This window comes from Arachis ipaensis, chromosome B6, assembly GCF_059453495.1.
Source record: "Arachis ipaensis isolate K30076 ecotype BB chromosome B6, ASM5945349v1, whole genome shotgun sequence".
Classification (NCBI taxonomy): domain Eukaryota; kingdom Viridiplantae; phylum Streptophyta; class Magnoliopsida; order Fabales; family Fabaceae; genus Arachis; species Arachis ipaensis.
This window is the reverse complement of record NC_142441.1, coordinates 17439211-17455833: the sequence shown is the minus strand read 5'-3', so window position 1 is coordinate 17455833 and position 16623 is coordinate 17439211. Positions and strand designations below refer to the sequence as shown.

The following is a 16623-nucleotide window of genomic DNA, read 5'->3' as shown; positions in this document are numbered from 1 at the left end:
GACTGTAGCAGCTGCAGTGGACCAGCCAACTTGACGGCATTTTTGTTTGCCACACGGCACATGCACCTGTATAGCCATGACAACGCAGTAGAACCCCAACTGTACTGACCTATGTCCTCCAACCTGGCAATGTACGGCAGCCATCGGATGTGGAGGCGGGTACCTAACTTGTCCCCAAACAGCTGCATCGATAGGAGCATCATCATGTACGCACGGGCATACCTCCTAATCGTCTCCTCATTTGCTCACTGTGGAAGCTCACTAAACATCTCCTCAAACCATGTGCACTTCACTGTGAACTTGTCGATGCAGTTCACATGAGGCAACACCCCGAGCAGCTCATCAAACCACACCCATGGTGGTCGGCCACCCTCTATATATTGTGGAAAGTCTGTCAGGCATCCGCTAACATACTGACCGTCGATCGGGAGACCAATGTGGTATGCTACATCCTATAGGGTTATCGTGTGCTCCTCAAAAGGCATGTGGAATGTATGCGTCTCAGGACGCCATCTCTCTACAAAGGCGCTAACCAACGGCTCGTTTAACCGAAACCAGCTCTCGTTCAATCTTGCAAGATAGTAAAGACCAGCCATCTGCAAGTAAGGAACGATCCTGTCATCCAACATCATCCCGTGCTGCCGTTTTATGCTACTGATGCATCGATGGGGCTGCATAAGAACATAAGATGACTTCTCACATTTGTCACCAAAAAACTGCTCGATGCATCAAAATTTCTAGTTGCCACAGACATTGCATAATATCACTTTGCAAACATTTTTACAGTAAATCCCTACCAATCTTTTAAAGATAAAAACGCTAACAACTACATTACTCACGGTTCAATTCTTTGTATTAACAAAAACATTAATAACATGAGATAAAAACATGTTCTTTTTATTAACACACATAAAAACCTGTACTTAACCCTGTTCATGACTCTATAGCTAACCTTGTTCTATAGTTAATGACTCACTAAGTCTAACATGAACTAAATTCAAATATTTGTTTTTCGATTTATTTTAAAAATTCCACACTAATAGTTCTAACTAACTACTAATTTATTTTTAAAAAAAAATATTTAAAAACACTAACCTCAAGGTGGACGGCACCGACAATATGTGCAACTCCATCTAGTCGATACAGACGATTCGGATCGTCCTCCATGCATGCAGATTCGGTTGTCCTCGGGTTGCTTTTAATATTTAAATTTTAATTTTAATTTTAATTGTAATTAGAGAGTCTCATGATACACATTTTGGTTATTAAATTTATAATAAATTATTGATGATGATATATAATAGAGGTAAAAGAGGTGAAGAAATGAAATAGAAAAAGAGAGAGAGAAAAAAAAGAGAAGAGAATTTATTAGTTTTGTTGAAAAAAATTTAATTTCAATTACAATAAAAAATAATACGTAACATATTTTAATTGTAAAATTAGTAATATATAATAGAATATAGATAATAAATTTAAATCTTTAAAATAAATTCAATAAATAATTAAAGTGGAGTCAAGATTCATGACAGGAGCGAGGAATAATCCCGTCGATAAGTTATCAAACTTTGGCTCTGGCGTGGGCTCCACATTCAGCTCCCCACGTTATCATTAAATTAAATTACTAATATGAAGAATATTTTATGAACATAAACATAATATATATGTGGATATTTTTTATCAATATTTTATTCAATAATATTATTAAAATAAAAAAATTAAAATTTATTTTATTTAATATTTATTAATTATTATAATAATTAATAAATATTAAATAAAATAAATTTTAATTTTTTATTATTAAATATTTTTGTATTTTATTTCACATTTCATTTTTAGTATATATTGTTCGATAATAATAGAAAGATAAAAAAAATTAAAATGTGTCTCTTTTAGTATTTATTAATTATTATAATAATTAATAAATTATAAAAAATAAATTTTAATTATTTTAGGTTATTTTTTATTATCAAATAATTTTAATATTATTTAAGATAATAATGCTTTGAAAATATAGAATAAATTTTTAAATTTAAATAAATTAAAGTTTAATTATTATTAAATCAAGATAATAAGAGTTACCTATACTGTAAGTTACAAAATTAATACTCTTAATATATCTCTTAATCAAAATCTTAATATTTGTTCATGATCTCATCTCATACGCCAATAATTCAAAATAAAATAATATATTTGTTCTAGTTTAATTTTTGCACTATATATTATATACGTGAAAATGGCAAGCAATTATAAATTAAATTCACCAAGTGTTGCTGATATGTTCACACTTCAATTCAAACAACTCCGAAATAGTCATCCCTGTTTATGATTTAAGAATTGTATTATTTTTAAGGATATATATATATATATATATATATATGTTCTGACACATGGCAGTATACTGAAATGCGAAGCTTGACTATAAAGTAAATTATATCTGTTTTTCAACTTAACAGACAATTCAAATAAAGTAGTATCAAACAACCCATGAATCGTAAAATTGCCATCATTCAAGGAGTAAAATTAATAAAAAAACAATTTTATTGTTAATTTTTTCATAGTAAATATTATTTGATATTAATATTTTATCAACAATTAATACATATTTTTTGTTAATTATAATTAAATTTAAATATATAATTAATTAATAATAATTATATTTGCATAGGAATAATAACGAAATTGATGTATAAATAGTATTATTATCTAATACTCTTTATTTATTTATTATAGAATAATACAAGTGTAAAATTAAAATATTCTTAACAAAATATTTTTCGCTGAGAAATGTGTTAGGAGAGAAAAGACAAAAAGAATAAAGACGCAATTGCGATGAAGGCGGTGGCGTTGGGGTGCTGGCGACGGCGACGATGAAGACCCCTGACCGTGAGCCATGCATAGTCCTGAAGCTTTGAATTTTGACCATTGAATTAATTATCAATTTGTCATCATGTGTTCATTTTTTCTACGGTCAAATTAAAAACATAAAAACAGAGAATAAAACAAAGGATATTCCTTTTCCTTCGAGGAAACGAGCAGCAACGTATCACATCACTATATACAATAACTTGAAATAAGTTATCCCCATTTTTTTGTTTCTATAAAGATAAAAAGTCATATAAGCAAACCTGCTTCTTCGTCACTGCATACTTCATCTTTTTTAGTTTAAAGTTTAAAGTTTAAACTTTAAAGAGGCTTAGTCACATGTTATTATTTGCAAGAATTTTCAGATAATAGATAATTGAATTTGGCATTTATATGACTTGATTTGAGTTTTAATAATTTTAATCTTAAACAAATTCTGTAAAATTTATCCTAATTTTAGATGTTTCAAATTAAAAAAAAAAAAAAAAGTTGCTTTTAAAAAAAAGTGATACATATGATTTTGAAGAAAAAAACACAAAAGAGAAATGGTTTGTTACGTAAACAATGTATTTAAGTTAAATTCTTATTTTAACTGTTAACCATTCAATACACACATTCTTATTTGTTTTGATATTTTGATATAAATCTTCAAAAACTAAACTCTTTTGAAGATTAAAATATAAACTTAGTTTTCATACACTCACAATATAAAAAAATGTAACAAATGTCGAATCATATATCAACAAAAAGTAACTAAATTTTAAATATCCAACTCTTTATATAATCAATACATTAAAATTAGAGAGCTACTAAGATAAAGGCGTCTAAAACGTCTTTTTTTTAAGTTGTTTTTTAACTATTAAAATTTAATATATGTAATCAATTAAACCATATTATTTCTGTCATAATTAGATCCAACAAACTGATTTGTCCAAAAAATCGATGAACTAAATTTTAAACCAATATAAATTAATATTTTTTTATAAGAATATTACAATACCCTTATTATAGAAAATGACTAAAATACTCATATATATATATATATAACCCTAAATCTTAACTCCATCACGACTTAGAGAGAAGAGAATGGTTAGAATTTATGGTTCCTCAAAATTAATATATATAAGAGTATTTTGTCATTTTTTATAATAAGAGTATTGTAGTTATTTTTTATAAAAAAAATATTAATTTAGACTGGTTTAAGATTTAGTTCATTAATTTTTTGGCCAAATCAATTTGTTTGATCTAATTTTGACAAAAATAATATGATTTAATTAGTTATATGTATTAAATTTTAATTACTAAAAAACATTAAAAAAAAAGTTGTTTTTAACGTGTTTATTTGAACCGCTCCCAATTAGACTTTTTTTTTTTTTTTGTCTAATTTTGGAGAGTAGTTTGAGACTGAGTGTAAGGTACATGTGCTTATATCTTTCAAGAAATCCAACGTTGAAACAAAAATATTTTACGGCTAAAATATAAACATCTAATTTCTTAAAAAAATAAAATGTTATTCACCGGAGAAATTAAAGTTTATTCTTTCTTAACCGAAATAATTTTTTTTTCTAAAAAGACAGATATAAGTACCTTCATAAAGAGTGAATTCCGATCGGAACTACCAATATATGATTGTTATAAGATATAACTCGTTTCATTTTTTTAAGAGATTAAAAAATAATGTAACCTTAAACAGGTACATTTAACTTATCAGCAAATAAAAGAACAAAAACTAGAATAAACAACTGAATTCAGTTGCATCAAACATAAAAAAGACATGAAACATGAATATCAATATACAATCTATAATTCACTAGTGAAAACTCTGTACATCAGGAAAGAACAGAGAAACTAAAACCAGTTGCAGAGTCTAGCTTAAAATCGTAGAACTCCATAAAATAAGAGTTTCTACTTTCTAGAACCATCAACCATATATCTTTTCTTATTTTTTTGTTAAGGGTGGTAATCTACACCTAATTTTCTATGTGACATATGAACAAAATTGGAAAATTGCTGCTGAAATTCCTTGAATTCAATCACTCCCTCTTCCTCTACTTTCTTCAGTTCAGATCACTAGTCACACCTCCTCCACTCAAGATCCATGGATGCCCTGAAATACAGCACACAAAGAAAAACACATGAATATAAGTTTACAAAAACCTACTAATCATGAATGAAAAAAAAAAAAGTTAAAAACTTACTTAATGCTTGCTCTGCTGAAATTCTCCTTGAAGGATCCTTGCAAATCATCTTTCTGAGAAGATCCTTAGCAGAAGAAGAAACAGACCTAAAGATGGTAGTTGGGAATCTAAGATTAGCCCTAACAACAGCTTCAAAAATCTCAGAAGCATTCTCTCCATAGAATGGTGGAATAGCACCCAACATTATGTAAAGAATCACAGCGGAGCTCCAAACATCAACTTTCTCACTGTATTCCCTCCCCATCACCACCTCCGGCGCCACGTAATACGGCGTCCCCACCACCCCACTCATCCCTCTTCCGTCGCCGAACCACTCCGCCGAACCAAAGTCCGCAACTTTCAGATTCCCCCTTCTATCGAAAAGCAAATTATCTGGTTTTATGTCCCTGTGTGCTATCCCCAGCCTGTGGCAATGCGCCACCGCCTCAAGAAGCTGTTTCATTACGGCGGCGGCCTCTATCTCCGGCAAAGGTCGATCAGCAATTCGGTCGAATAGGGTTTCTTGTTCGCAAAGCTCAGCGACGATGGAGAGAGAATCGGAATCCTCATAGGCTCCGAAAATCTTAACAATGTTAGGGTGTGGGGAAAGAAAAGTCATGAACTTGGATTCGTTTTCGATGCAGGCACGATCGGTGGGGTCAAGAAGAAGACCCTTATCGATAACCTTGCATGCGAGAAACTCACCGGAGTTAGGGTCGAAGCAGCGAAACACAGTGCCGAATCTACCACGACCAATCTCCTCCAGCAATTGGTATCGTCTCTGCAAGGCTTCACACATTGTCAATTTCACTCTCTTTCTTTTGATTTAGGGTTTTCTCGTTTTCTTAATCCCTAATTGCTTTCGTGATTTGGGGTCTTCAGGTTGCGGTGGTTTCTGTATTTATAGAGAGAAGAAGAGACAGTGGGTTATGGAGGGGGTTTTGGACTTCTGAGTAGGGAGGGTATTATGGGAATAAAGGAAAGGAATATTCGGTTTCAAAATTCCCAATTTCTCACAACACAACACGTTTGTCAAACTAAACGGAATCTATGATGGCCGCTGCTGTTTGAGTCCGTTATGGCGCTCATGCTTTTACGCTCTTTTTATTTTTCATTGTTTTTCAATAACATTACAAAATTGACCCCTTCCGTTTAATTAAGTTTGATGTCAGGGTTTACGACGTCTGATTAATTATGGTAAGAATAGTCTTCTTTAATAGCTCAGAGCTCATGCATGATGATGAATTTTTTTTTTTTTTAGTAATGTTTGAATGAAAAAAAAATTCAAACTTATTTAGTATTTGTTAATTCTAATAATAATTATTAAATATTAAATAAAATATATTTTTGATTATTTTTATTAATTTTTTTGTTATAAATATTTTTATTTTTTAAAGGAAAATTAAATTTGGCGAGACTTTTACGGTTTATAACTGCTCTATATCCTATAAAATATAGAAGATAAGATAAGATATTAATTTAAGTTTAGAAGATAAAATATTAATTAAAGTTACATCTCCTTTTTGTATATCGTTTCGCACAAAAAAACTTGTTATCTAATGAATAAATTTGAGTTATGACTTATGACGATATCGGCACTCCTAAATTTAACTTTGATTTTTGTTTAGATATTATATAATTAAAAATAAAAAGAAAATAAAGTAATACACATTCAGTTTATACCTAACAAAAACTATAAACTTTTAATGATTTTAAATAAAGTGACAGATTCTGTTGGATGATGACTTGAAACTTGAAAGATAAGGCAAGAAATTAATATGATTTATTTTAAATGAAATAATAAGATATAAATATTAAATCAGTATTTAAAAAATTTTAATGTGAATAAAATAGTATCTTAATTTTATTATTGACAAAATTATTTTCAAAAAATTTTAAAATTTGACAAAAACATTCAAACGTCAAAACATGACGTCACATTGAATAGAAAATGCTGATATCGGAAGAGTTTCAGTGATAATGGCAGAGAGCTCCAACAGCGTTTTCGGCGAAGAAGGGAATTTGATTTGCTAATCTCTTTCCTCAACTCCTCCACCATTACTCGTATCAAGACATTTTTCGTCTATCATTTCCTGAGACTTCCTCTCATGTCGATCTGGTTCATTCGTTGCATCAGACCTTCCGTCTTCTCTTTTTTCATCAAGATAGACCGAATCAAATGAAAAACCTAAGCGAATCAATAATATCAGGCTTTAATTATTGATTAGGAAATTTCATCCATTTCAATTAGATGTCGGTTCTTTCTTAAAACTAGCTGGCAGAACTGGGTTAAATAGGGTGTGCAAAGGACAAAGAGGATGGCTTCTATTCAAACTCTCTATCATTGTATGCATAAAGAGAGAGACGTTCGATATTGCTTCTCCTCTGTGTGCTTTGATAGTTTTGCCGCTCAAGCTTGGAGGAAGAAGAGAAAATATAGAGAGGTGAGGAAAGAGATTAGCACATCAAGCTTCCCTCTTTGCCAGAAACGTCATCGGAGCTCTCTGCTATTATCACTGAAGCTTTTTCAATTGTCAAATCAGTATTTTCTATTCAGTGTGACGTCATATTTTTATGTTTTGGTGTTTTTGTCAAGTTTTAAAATTTTTTGGAGATCATTTTGTTAATAACAAATGTTAGGCACTATTTTATTAAAAACAAAATCTTTTGGATAGCAATTTAGTATTTACCTCGATAAAATATTTAAAAAAAATAAAAATATTATTAATTATTAAATTATTTAATTTAAAAATATTAGGTGAACAAATATAAACTTGTAACTAGATACACAGCCAAATCTTGTTAACTTTAAGAGCATCCCAAATTCCCAATATATCTCAATTCTCATTTTACTTAGACTTGGTTTGATAAATTTTTATTTTTTAAAAGTAGTTTATAAAAATTAATTTTTAAAAAATAGCTTCGTAGCATCTATGTTTAAAAAATTAAATTAAAAATAGTTTTTAATTAAATTAAATAATTTTTAAATTTTAAAATATTATAATAGATATTAATATAATAACTAAATTTAAATATTAATTAATATATAAAATTATATTAGACTTTTTTTTTTATTTTGATATGCACAAGCAAACTTTTAAAAGCTTCTTCTTAAATGCTTTCAAATACACTTTTAACTTTTAAAAATAAATCGCGAGCATAAATACTTGAGTTTTGTAATTTACCAAACATAAAACGAAGTGTTTGTGAAATATCTATTCAAAAAACTTTATCAAATCAAGATTTAAAACATTAATTTGCATATATATTTATTTGGATAATTTTTAACGTACTGATAAATAATTAGACTAACTTAATTAAATTTAATTATCAATAAAATTTGGCCATGTAACATCATTTAATATAATTATATGTATTATTTTATATATTTTTAATATATTATGTATTTTAATATATATTCTAGTGACTAATTTTTTTATATATATGTAATATAATTGCTAAAATAATCATAAATACTTTAAATTTCCCTTTTTCTTTTTGACCATGATTGAATAAGTTAAATTAGCCAATTTACATGAGTTTTTCTTTTCGATTCAAAGTGGCTTAATATATGCGTTTTTCTTTTTTACATTAATTTTTTATGTTTTGATATCATGTAGTAATAAATTATAGGCTATGTAATATATAGTTTATATAAAAAATTGTTACGTACACATTAAAAAACTGTTTTGATATTAATTATTATACATTTGTGTATGAATATATAAATTATTTAATTTATTTTAATATATACTTTATATTAATATATATTTTATACAAATAACTAATTTAATTATTAATTTTTTATATACATCTAATGTAGTTAGTTTTATATAATACAATAAAATACATTTCAATTTTTTGATATTATCATTATTTGGATATCTTTTTACGTTTCTATGGAAAGACTGATTTGTTATATTACTTTTTCTCTACTTAATTCTCTCTTCTTTTTTTTTTTTATTTGTGCAATTAGACCATTTTTTCTTTATGTATATTAATATTATTTAAAATTTTATTAGATTTTTTAGAGTACGACCTGAAGATTAAAAAAAAGCAAAATTTTTATTGCTCAATTTCATTCTTTAATTAACATTTTTATGGTGAATACTAATATGCTTCAGTTAAAATACAAAATACAATGATTCTTAGAAAATAACCTACCAATAAAATGATATACTACTAATAAAACTTTTTATTAAAAAATATGATTAACTCGATGAATAGGTTATTTTTTAAATTTCAATTATCAGAAAATAATATTGCTGCTTTTTATTTTTGATACTATCACTCTATATATAATTATACATAATTTTTTTACATTGTATGAATTTATAAAAAATGTCATTATTAAAATAAGAATTACATTCCGTAATTATTTATATAAACTCTTAATCATCATCTACTACTACTACCTTATTCATAGTATGTGCAATGTGGGGAAGTTGCGAAGGAAATGCCGTGTAATTATTAATAAAAGGATATTATTCGAAAATGAAACAACGTTTTCTTCGAAGAAAACGCAAGATAAAAACAAAATCCAATGTCAACTTAAATGCTCTGCATGCATCCTGAAAGACAAATCTAATAATGCAGAATGGATCTTATGTAGCAACTAGCAAGTAGCATTACATAATCCTTCAATTGGTCTGAAAAAGGTGGGGAGAAATACATTATTTGCTGAAGGGTTGTCTGAATCATAGGCTACAAAAAACTGAAATCTTAAGACACATTCGAGGCAAAACTGCAAAATTGGTCTCCACCGAAAAGTAAACTACAAACTTATCCATCAGAAAATCTCCCTAATAATGGTAAGCATACTAAACTATGTCAATTTAATTCAACTTGGTTAATCACCTCTTAGCAAACCAGCCCTCACTTTAACATAGACTCATTAGTACAAGCTACAAAACTTCCCCGATCATGATTCCAATGTTGTTGCTGCTGTGCCTGTGTGCCCCTCAATCAAAGACACATTCCGTAGTTATTAGAGAAGCTGGGAATGTTCCATTCTCGTGGCTAAATTTGAAGGACACACTTTAAAATTGATCCGAGTCTAGTGTCTTCGAACAAATGGCGAGTCCTTCCATTATTGGGCATTAAATTATGTTGATGCACTGCATTAATGCATAATGATATAAAGTATAAAATCAGACTAGGTTAAAATAGGTGTCATGGTTACCAGAAAACAAATGAACAAGGAAGCATACTAGCTACATGATATTCTGATGTCAAAAAGGAACGTTAGTCGGAATAACTTGATAAAACAAGTGTGATTGGCAATCAAAATTTGAACTAGTCCATTCAAGCTCCAATTCATTTGAGCGAGCCCGCTAAACTGCATTTGACAATTGACATAATTCCAGGCGACTTATTTGTAAAAAATAAAAATTTCAGGTGACCAATATTTTTCTTTGTTTTTGCCTTATATTTGAACTACCATTAGCAAATTCTCTATTTTTTTACACTCAAAATGTTTAGCATTTTTCGGCCTGAGCCATACTATCAAACCTCAATTTGGATTGATGGCTAGCAAGCTAGGCGGCCCTAGGCAAACAGACAAGAAAGAATTTCTGAATTCACAATGAATGCAGATTAAAACTGAATTTGTAACATCATATTTCACTTACCTAAAAAATATCAGTTGGGGGCCTCCATTGATTCATCCCATACTTCTGCACTTCCATTAGAGGCATCTTCTACATCTTCTTCCATTGAAAGCCTAATATATTCTCTATGAGCAAAACGATCCCACTCCGTTAGTGTTGGATTCTCACGTTCCTGTTTACACAGGACATATAACAAGGCAGTCATGACTCTCGTGGTTCATTAGCAATGTAGCATCATACCAAATAGGCAAATAGCACAATAATTTTGATCATATAATTAGGTACCTGGCGAATCAAATATGCGTCACGAGTTTCAAAGGCCATGAACTTATTTATATTGAACAGGATATTGAAAATATGTCCTGAGAGTTTACGACCTTTCAGGTCACGCAGAGTTATATAAGTCTTATCCTGCAGAGCAGAGAAGTTATTAGGAGCACCAAAATAAAAAGCACCCTGTGGTAAAAGAATTAGTAATAACATAAATAGAAGTAATGGCTCATTAGATTTGCATCACTTTTCAGCTATGAATTCCCAATAACAGAAGTGTAACATGACCAAACACCCAAAAGAAAAATTGAAAGAAAACCTCAGGTCCAATCATGTCAAGTATTTGGCACAATATATCCTCAAATAGCACACGCTCTTGGGCCATGCACTCCACTCGATGCAATTGCTCCTCATAAAAATATTGCAGTTCATTCCGTGTCAGAACTCCATTTCCATCCAAATCAATGCACTTGAACCTAATACATATGACAATGTCAAGCAAATTCACACGTAGCTAATAAGTTATTCACAAAGGTCAAATTCCCATGTTTACTAATAATGGGAAAGATATCCAACACAAGTCCACAATCTGTCTCCAAGAGACAACCATGGACTCATTCACAGGCATATGCACAGTTCAAAATCCAAGTCACGTAAAACATGCTATGCACATGTGTAATTAACAATGCATGATCTTTGTAACTGCATAGCTAGTTAGGATAATGAACGGGAAATAATGTACCAATACTCAAATACCAAAAAAAAAAAAAAAAAAAGTACCAATACTCAAGACTCGGGTCTGATGATTTATCCTCTTCTGCCAGTATGAAGTAAACAAAATCTTCATAACACATCTTTCCCTCAACCTTACTAGTAAACTTTCTTGGAACCTGTAATAATATTGAAGTGAGTTAGAATATTCAACGGTGAACAAAGATTAGTAAGAGAGAGAGAGAGAGAGATGTGGTTTTGGATTGTATGTAGCAGAAGATGAAGACTGCTGAAGGCAAGTCTTGAGACAAAATTGATTTGTAATATTGTAATCCACACAAACCTGAGAAAATATTCTCTCGACAATTCGATAGGTGAGCGCATGATTACTATATCTGACAAGGTTGTCTTTGTCTATCAAGAAATCGCGATCTGTATCCAGCTCCCAAAACTTGCAGTATATAACATAGAAATGTTCATAAGAGAAGTACCTGCAAACAGTTGTTTCATGCAAAGTAAAATTTAATGCATTTTAAAATAAATATACCTTAAAACCTTAACTTTGAAAAAGAAATGTCTCGGTCATTTTTCAGAAGTTGATGGTAATGGCATTTAACACTGTATACCTTAAAACCTTATTGATATCGTCTTCTTCATCAGCATGCAGCATTGCATCAATTATGCTTCCACGCTTCAGCTCCCTCAGAGTAAGACGACCATTTGCCGATCTATTCACGTAGAAATATATTCTATATATGACGGTTTCAGCTGGAACATTGGAAAGGCAAGTATTAATGAACATCACATTCACATCCTAGATAACACAAGAGGATCATGCCAGAAACCATGAGCTATGAATCTTCGATAATCAAGTTTGATAAAAGTCCTTTAACTGGTTATCTTAAATAATTAACGAGCAGCAAAAACCCCATAAATCAAACAATCTCAAAAATTGTTTTAAAGAAACCTTTTACACAAACTTATGCACTAGTACAGAACCGGCCTCCTTCCTCCCACTTTTCAAAGGCATGAAACACAACCTACAACATTCTGTGAAACTACAAGAAGTCCAATACAAGCTTACTTTTACGGAAACCTATCTTTTGGTGCATTTATTTTTACCTAATCCTTTATAATGAAACTTCAAAAATTGGTCGAGGGGAGAGGGGCACCCCTCACCCCTGTGCTCCCCCATTAACCCAAAAGTGAAGTATTTGAGGAACTAAGTATTAAGAATCTCAAATTTATTTGCTGATATCGACAATTTTATGAGCCTTGGAATGCAAGGTTGTAACTAAGATGGAATACAAACCATATCTCTCTTGGAACTCAGGTGTGCTCTGCAGGAATTCTAGCCCTGGATGGGTTGCCAAAAGCTCACGTAGCACGGGTTTAAAATCATCCTGACGTGGGAGTAAAAAAGGTTCTCAATAAGAAAGATAGATAGGAACATCATATCAGCCAAAAACAAAAATCAGTTAACGTGACCCTAAAAAAAAATGAATCTAGAATCAAATGGGAGTGGAATAATTAACCGTCTTGAACTTTTGATAAAGAAATAAAAGCAAAATACCTTGGTAAGGTAATTGAGCTGTGGTTGCTTTAAAATTGTGTACATCTGAGTTGCAATATCCTTGGTCAACATGTTGCCTTTAATCCAATAATCAATAAATGCTTCTCTGAAGGAGCATTCCGTCAAGGATTTCAACAATAACAATTAGTAGAAAACAATAATTACAGAGAAAAGGCCATTCAAGTATAATTCTTAAAAGATGGGAAAGGAGATATAGTTAAATAGACCATGTTTAATTCATTAATAATAAATATGGTGTTCCATGCAAAGATATCAGAATAAAATTAGCATCCTTACCATCCAGTGTCTCTAAATTTCACTCCATTTTCAAGAATATCTAACATAATAATCAGGAATACAGGTTTATTTTTCCCATAAAAGTTCTTTCCCTTTCTGAATAATTATTGTGCTACTCAAGATTTCCAGCACGTCAAGTATTCAAACAGTTAAGGCTAAGAATCATAATCCACGGTACAAATTAAAAAGGTAAAAAGTTGTGTTTTGGAAAAGAAAAAACAAGAAAAAGTTACGCACCTTGTCACAACACCAGTTCCATTATCAATCTTCTTGAAAAGAACTGCGGAAAAAAAAGATGGCAGCTTGCAAACTTCCTTTGTAACAGGCTTGAATTCTGGCAAAGCATAAGAAGGAAACAAGTAAACAGGAAAGTGAATCTTAACTAGCTACTATAAAGTGACTTCCAGATAGATACTCACTTTTTGACTTTGGGAAACATTTAAAAGAAGTTATATTTTTCAAGCAAAGTTTGTTGGGGGAGTGTTATTACTTATTACTTAAGATAGCAAGAATATGATACTTATAACTATTTTAAATGCATTTTCTCAGTTGCCAACTGGCCCTTCAGAATATCACCTACTTATATGTGCAGTGTCTCACCATGCATCTGCAGCCCATCTGTGTGATCACGGAATAACCGATCAATTCTAGACAGGCATTGTTCTTTCAAGTCATTTGGTGGTGGAGGTCCATGTTGAAAATAGAACTGCAAACACACAAGTCTATATGTTACAAGAATGAACATGGCATGCAAGAGTGATACAGTGGCAGTACATTGTTCTTTCTAACCTGTGGTATGGATTCTTTAACTGGCTCACTGACAACCTTCAGAGGAGAACTCAAATTAGAAGGACCAATTCTCTGTTTCACGACGCGAGGGGAACCAGACGTGCTTCTTGGTGAAAGAGGTGGAACAGTGCCTGCAGGAAACATGGAAGGCAAAGGACTATTGCAAGCATTTGGACTATTGCTATTCGCCGGCACGTTTAAGGGAGCACCGGACTTTGCATCATTTAGCAATGATGTTATCTACAACAATTACCAGGTGAGACACAAACGCATTCATTATATTTGATAAAGTTTTCAAAGAATTAATAAATAAATAAATAAGCATGTCTTATTGGTAACCACAATTTCAGACACTTGAAGCATCATCAAGAGTTCGTTCATAGTGCTTCATTCCAATAATAGGATAAGATGATTTCTACTAAAGGGAGAGGTTGAGAAACAATCCCTTTCAAAAACTATGATTATCTAAATGATGATTAAATTGATAATTTCGCATGCAAAGATAAAATGAAGAAATAGACATTGAATCTCTACGATGCATACCAAACGATTGCTTTCGGGAAGCGATAACCATTGTTCGAAGAGCGCCTCCATGAAATAGGCGTTAGTTTTGAGAGCAAAAGCAGAAACCTCCTGCAGCTGCAACATTTCGACGTCAAGAGACGCCACATCGCTAACGACATCCGTGCTCATCTCATTCACGAAAACTGAAACGCATAGAGATCAGAAAATACGACGAATCCTCTATAGAATTTTAATTTTGACACTGAAGCAAGCTGAATTTCAATGCCTTTTGATGAAAAAAAAAAAAAAGAAAAAGAATGCGAGCGATGTAATGAATGTGCAGATCCGTGAAGGAGAAAGAAGAAAGAATTGTGGAAGAGGATGAATTCAATTTTAGTGGTATTTTTAGTTTTAGGAAATAGTAGAAAAAATGAGAGGGCGACACGTGGTGTACTTAGGAAGAATTCAGTCTTGTGAATCTCACTAATCAAGGATCAAGGATTATTAATAATTAATAATTATGTTCATATTTGTAATTGGACACACCCTTATCCACTCTCTCAGATGGACTTGCTTGAACAGCACGGTACCCCCGACGTTTTCGCATACAACGCAATGAAAAGCTAGTTCTTATAATACAATGTTAAACAAGGGTATTCGTCCAGATAGCATCACCTACAATTCATTGATTGATATCCTGTTTTGTTAGTTGGCATGGAAACTAGCGAGTTTCGACCTACACTTGTTAGTTACAACATATTTCTTCTTGCTTTGTGCAAAGTGTATAGAATCATTGCTGCCATTGAGTTTGTTGAACCTTATGCATGCATGAAGACTTTAGCTTTGATTTTGCAAACACATTTATCAACAATGGAGGGTTGAATTCATCTAATTCAAAAGAAAAATTGGAATAGTTGGTTACTGGTAGATGGATGTATATGTGGTGTATACCTGACTCTGATTATTGTTAACAGGGGCATAGGGTGTAGACCGAATGAAACTAGTTACTCGTTAGTGTTGCTATGGAGCTGGCTAATTCCCTTGTAAGCATGGAAGCTATTTCTCAAATGTTTCATACGGATCCTACCCTTGATGTGTGCCACTTTTATGAGATGATTAAGAACACTTGTGCGTGTAAAATTTTTTTGGCATGAAAGTCTCTTCCATGAACTTTTCTTGTTCAATTTTGTTAATTAGTCTCATAATAAAGCTTTCGGTTGGAGTCAGGAGTGAAAGGACAAGAAGAGACTTGATTTCTACGCTATAAGGTGTAGGAGACTTCAATTTTCTGCATAATATAATTAGGTTGAGTTAGGGATAAATAAATTGTCTAATGTATTCTACTGTTTTGGGATATATATCTGTGCATGCGTAATTGCGTATGTGTTGATTATGATTTTAGTCACATGCAATGCTAGTTTAATTTTTTTTTTTATATATAAAAAATGGAGTCCAAAAAAACTACACAGAAATAACTCTAGAAAAAAAAAGTATCAATAGTATTTGCCATAAAATAAGAAGAAATAGCAGAAGACAAACTAAGAAAAAATGGCATCCTAACTGTAGATTATGACCCTGTGCCGCTGGTCGATCAGCACAAGCATTTGCTTCCCTGAATTTATGATGAATTTTTTAAGAGGTAAATCTATGACACCTGGAATGAATTGCAGCAATAAGAAATTTAGCAAAATAAAAATCAGTAGTATTTTTCAAACAGAGTTCTACAGCAACCTTTGAATCCACCTCAATATTTAGGTTAAGAATACTAAGGTTGATAGCTAAATCCAGTTCAAGAAGAATTTTTCATAGTTCGGCTTGAGTAATAGAGCAA

The 16623-nt window shown here is 31.2% G+C and overlaps 3 protein-coding genes across 4 annotated transcripts in view; all 3 read right to left on the bottom strand.

The window, feature by feature from the left end:
* Positions 1–4643: 4643 nt before the first annotated feature.
* Positions 4644–5980, bottom strand: LOC107645769 (phosphoenolpyruvate carboxylase kinase 2). The gene is made up of 2 exons (XM_016349871.3): positions 5061–5980; positions 4644–4969 (listed from the first exon to the last, which is right to left on the bottom strand). Exons 1-2 carry the CDS (start codon positions 5836–5838, stop codon positions 4920–4922), a joined length of 828 nt encoding a protein of 275 aa, XP_016205357.1. The 5' UTR covers positions 5839–5980; the 3' UTR covers positions 4644–4919.
* Positions 5981–8392: 2412 nt separating this feature from the next.
* LOC107645773 (low-specificity L-threonine aldolase 1) overlaps positions 8393–16623 on the bottom strand; it is an 82943-nt gene continuing 74712 nt past the window's right edge. Inside the window, exon 10 of one of the 2 annotated variants that reach the window (XR_015886117.1) lies at positions 8393–8466. The gene's annotated coding sequence lies outside the window, so the exon portion shown is untranslated. The remainder of the gene's footprint in view (positions 8467–16623) is intronic. The other variant, XR_015886115.1, reaches the window with a different exon arrangement.
* LOC107647990 (putative serine/threonine protein phosphatase 2A regulatory subunit B''delta) lies at positions 9591–15132 on the bottom strand. The gene is made up of 13 exons (XM_016352023.3): positions 14832–15132; positions 14289–14528; positions 14100–14205; positions 13737–13833; positions 13203–13308; positions 12942–13032; positions 12256–12397; positions 11973–12120; positions 11699–11808; positions 11238–11394; positions 10934–11059; positions 10670–10820; positions 9591–10156 (listed from the first exon to the last, which is right to left on the bottom strand). Exons 1-12 carry the CDS (start codon positions 14979–14981, stop codon positions 10680–10682), a joined length of 1614 nt encoding a protein of 537 aa, XP_016207509.2. The 5' UTR covers positions 14982–15132; the 3' UTR covers positions 9591–10156; positions 10670–10679.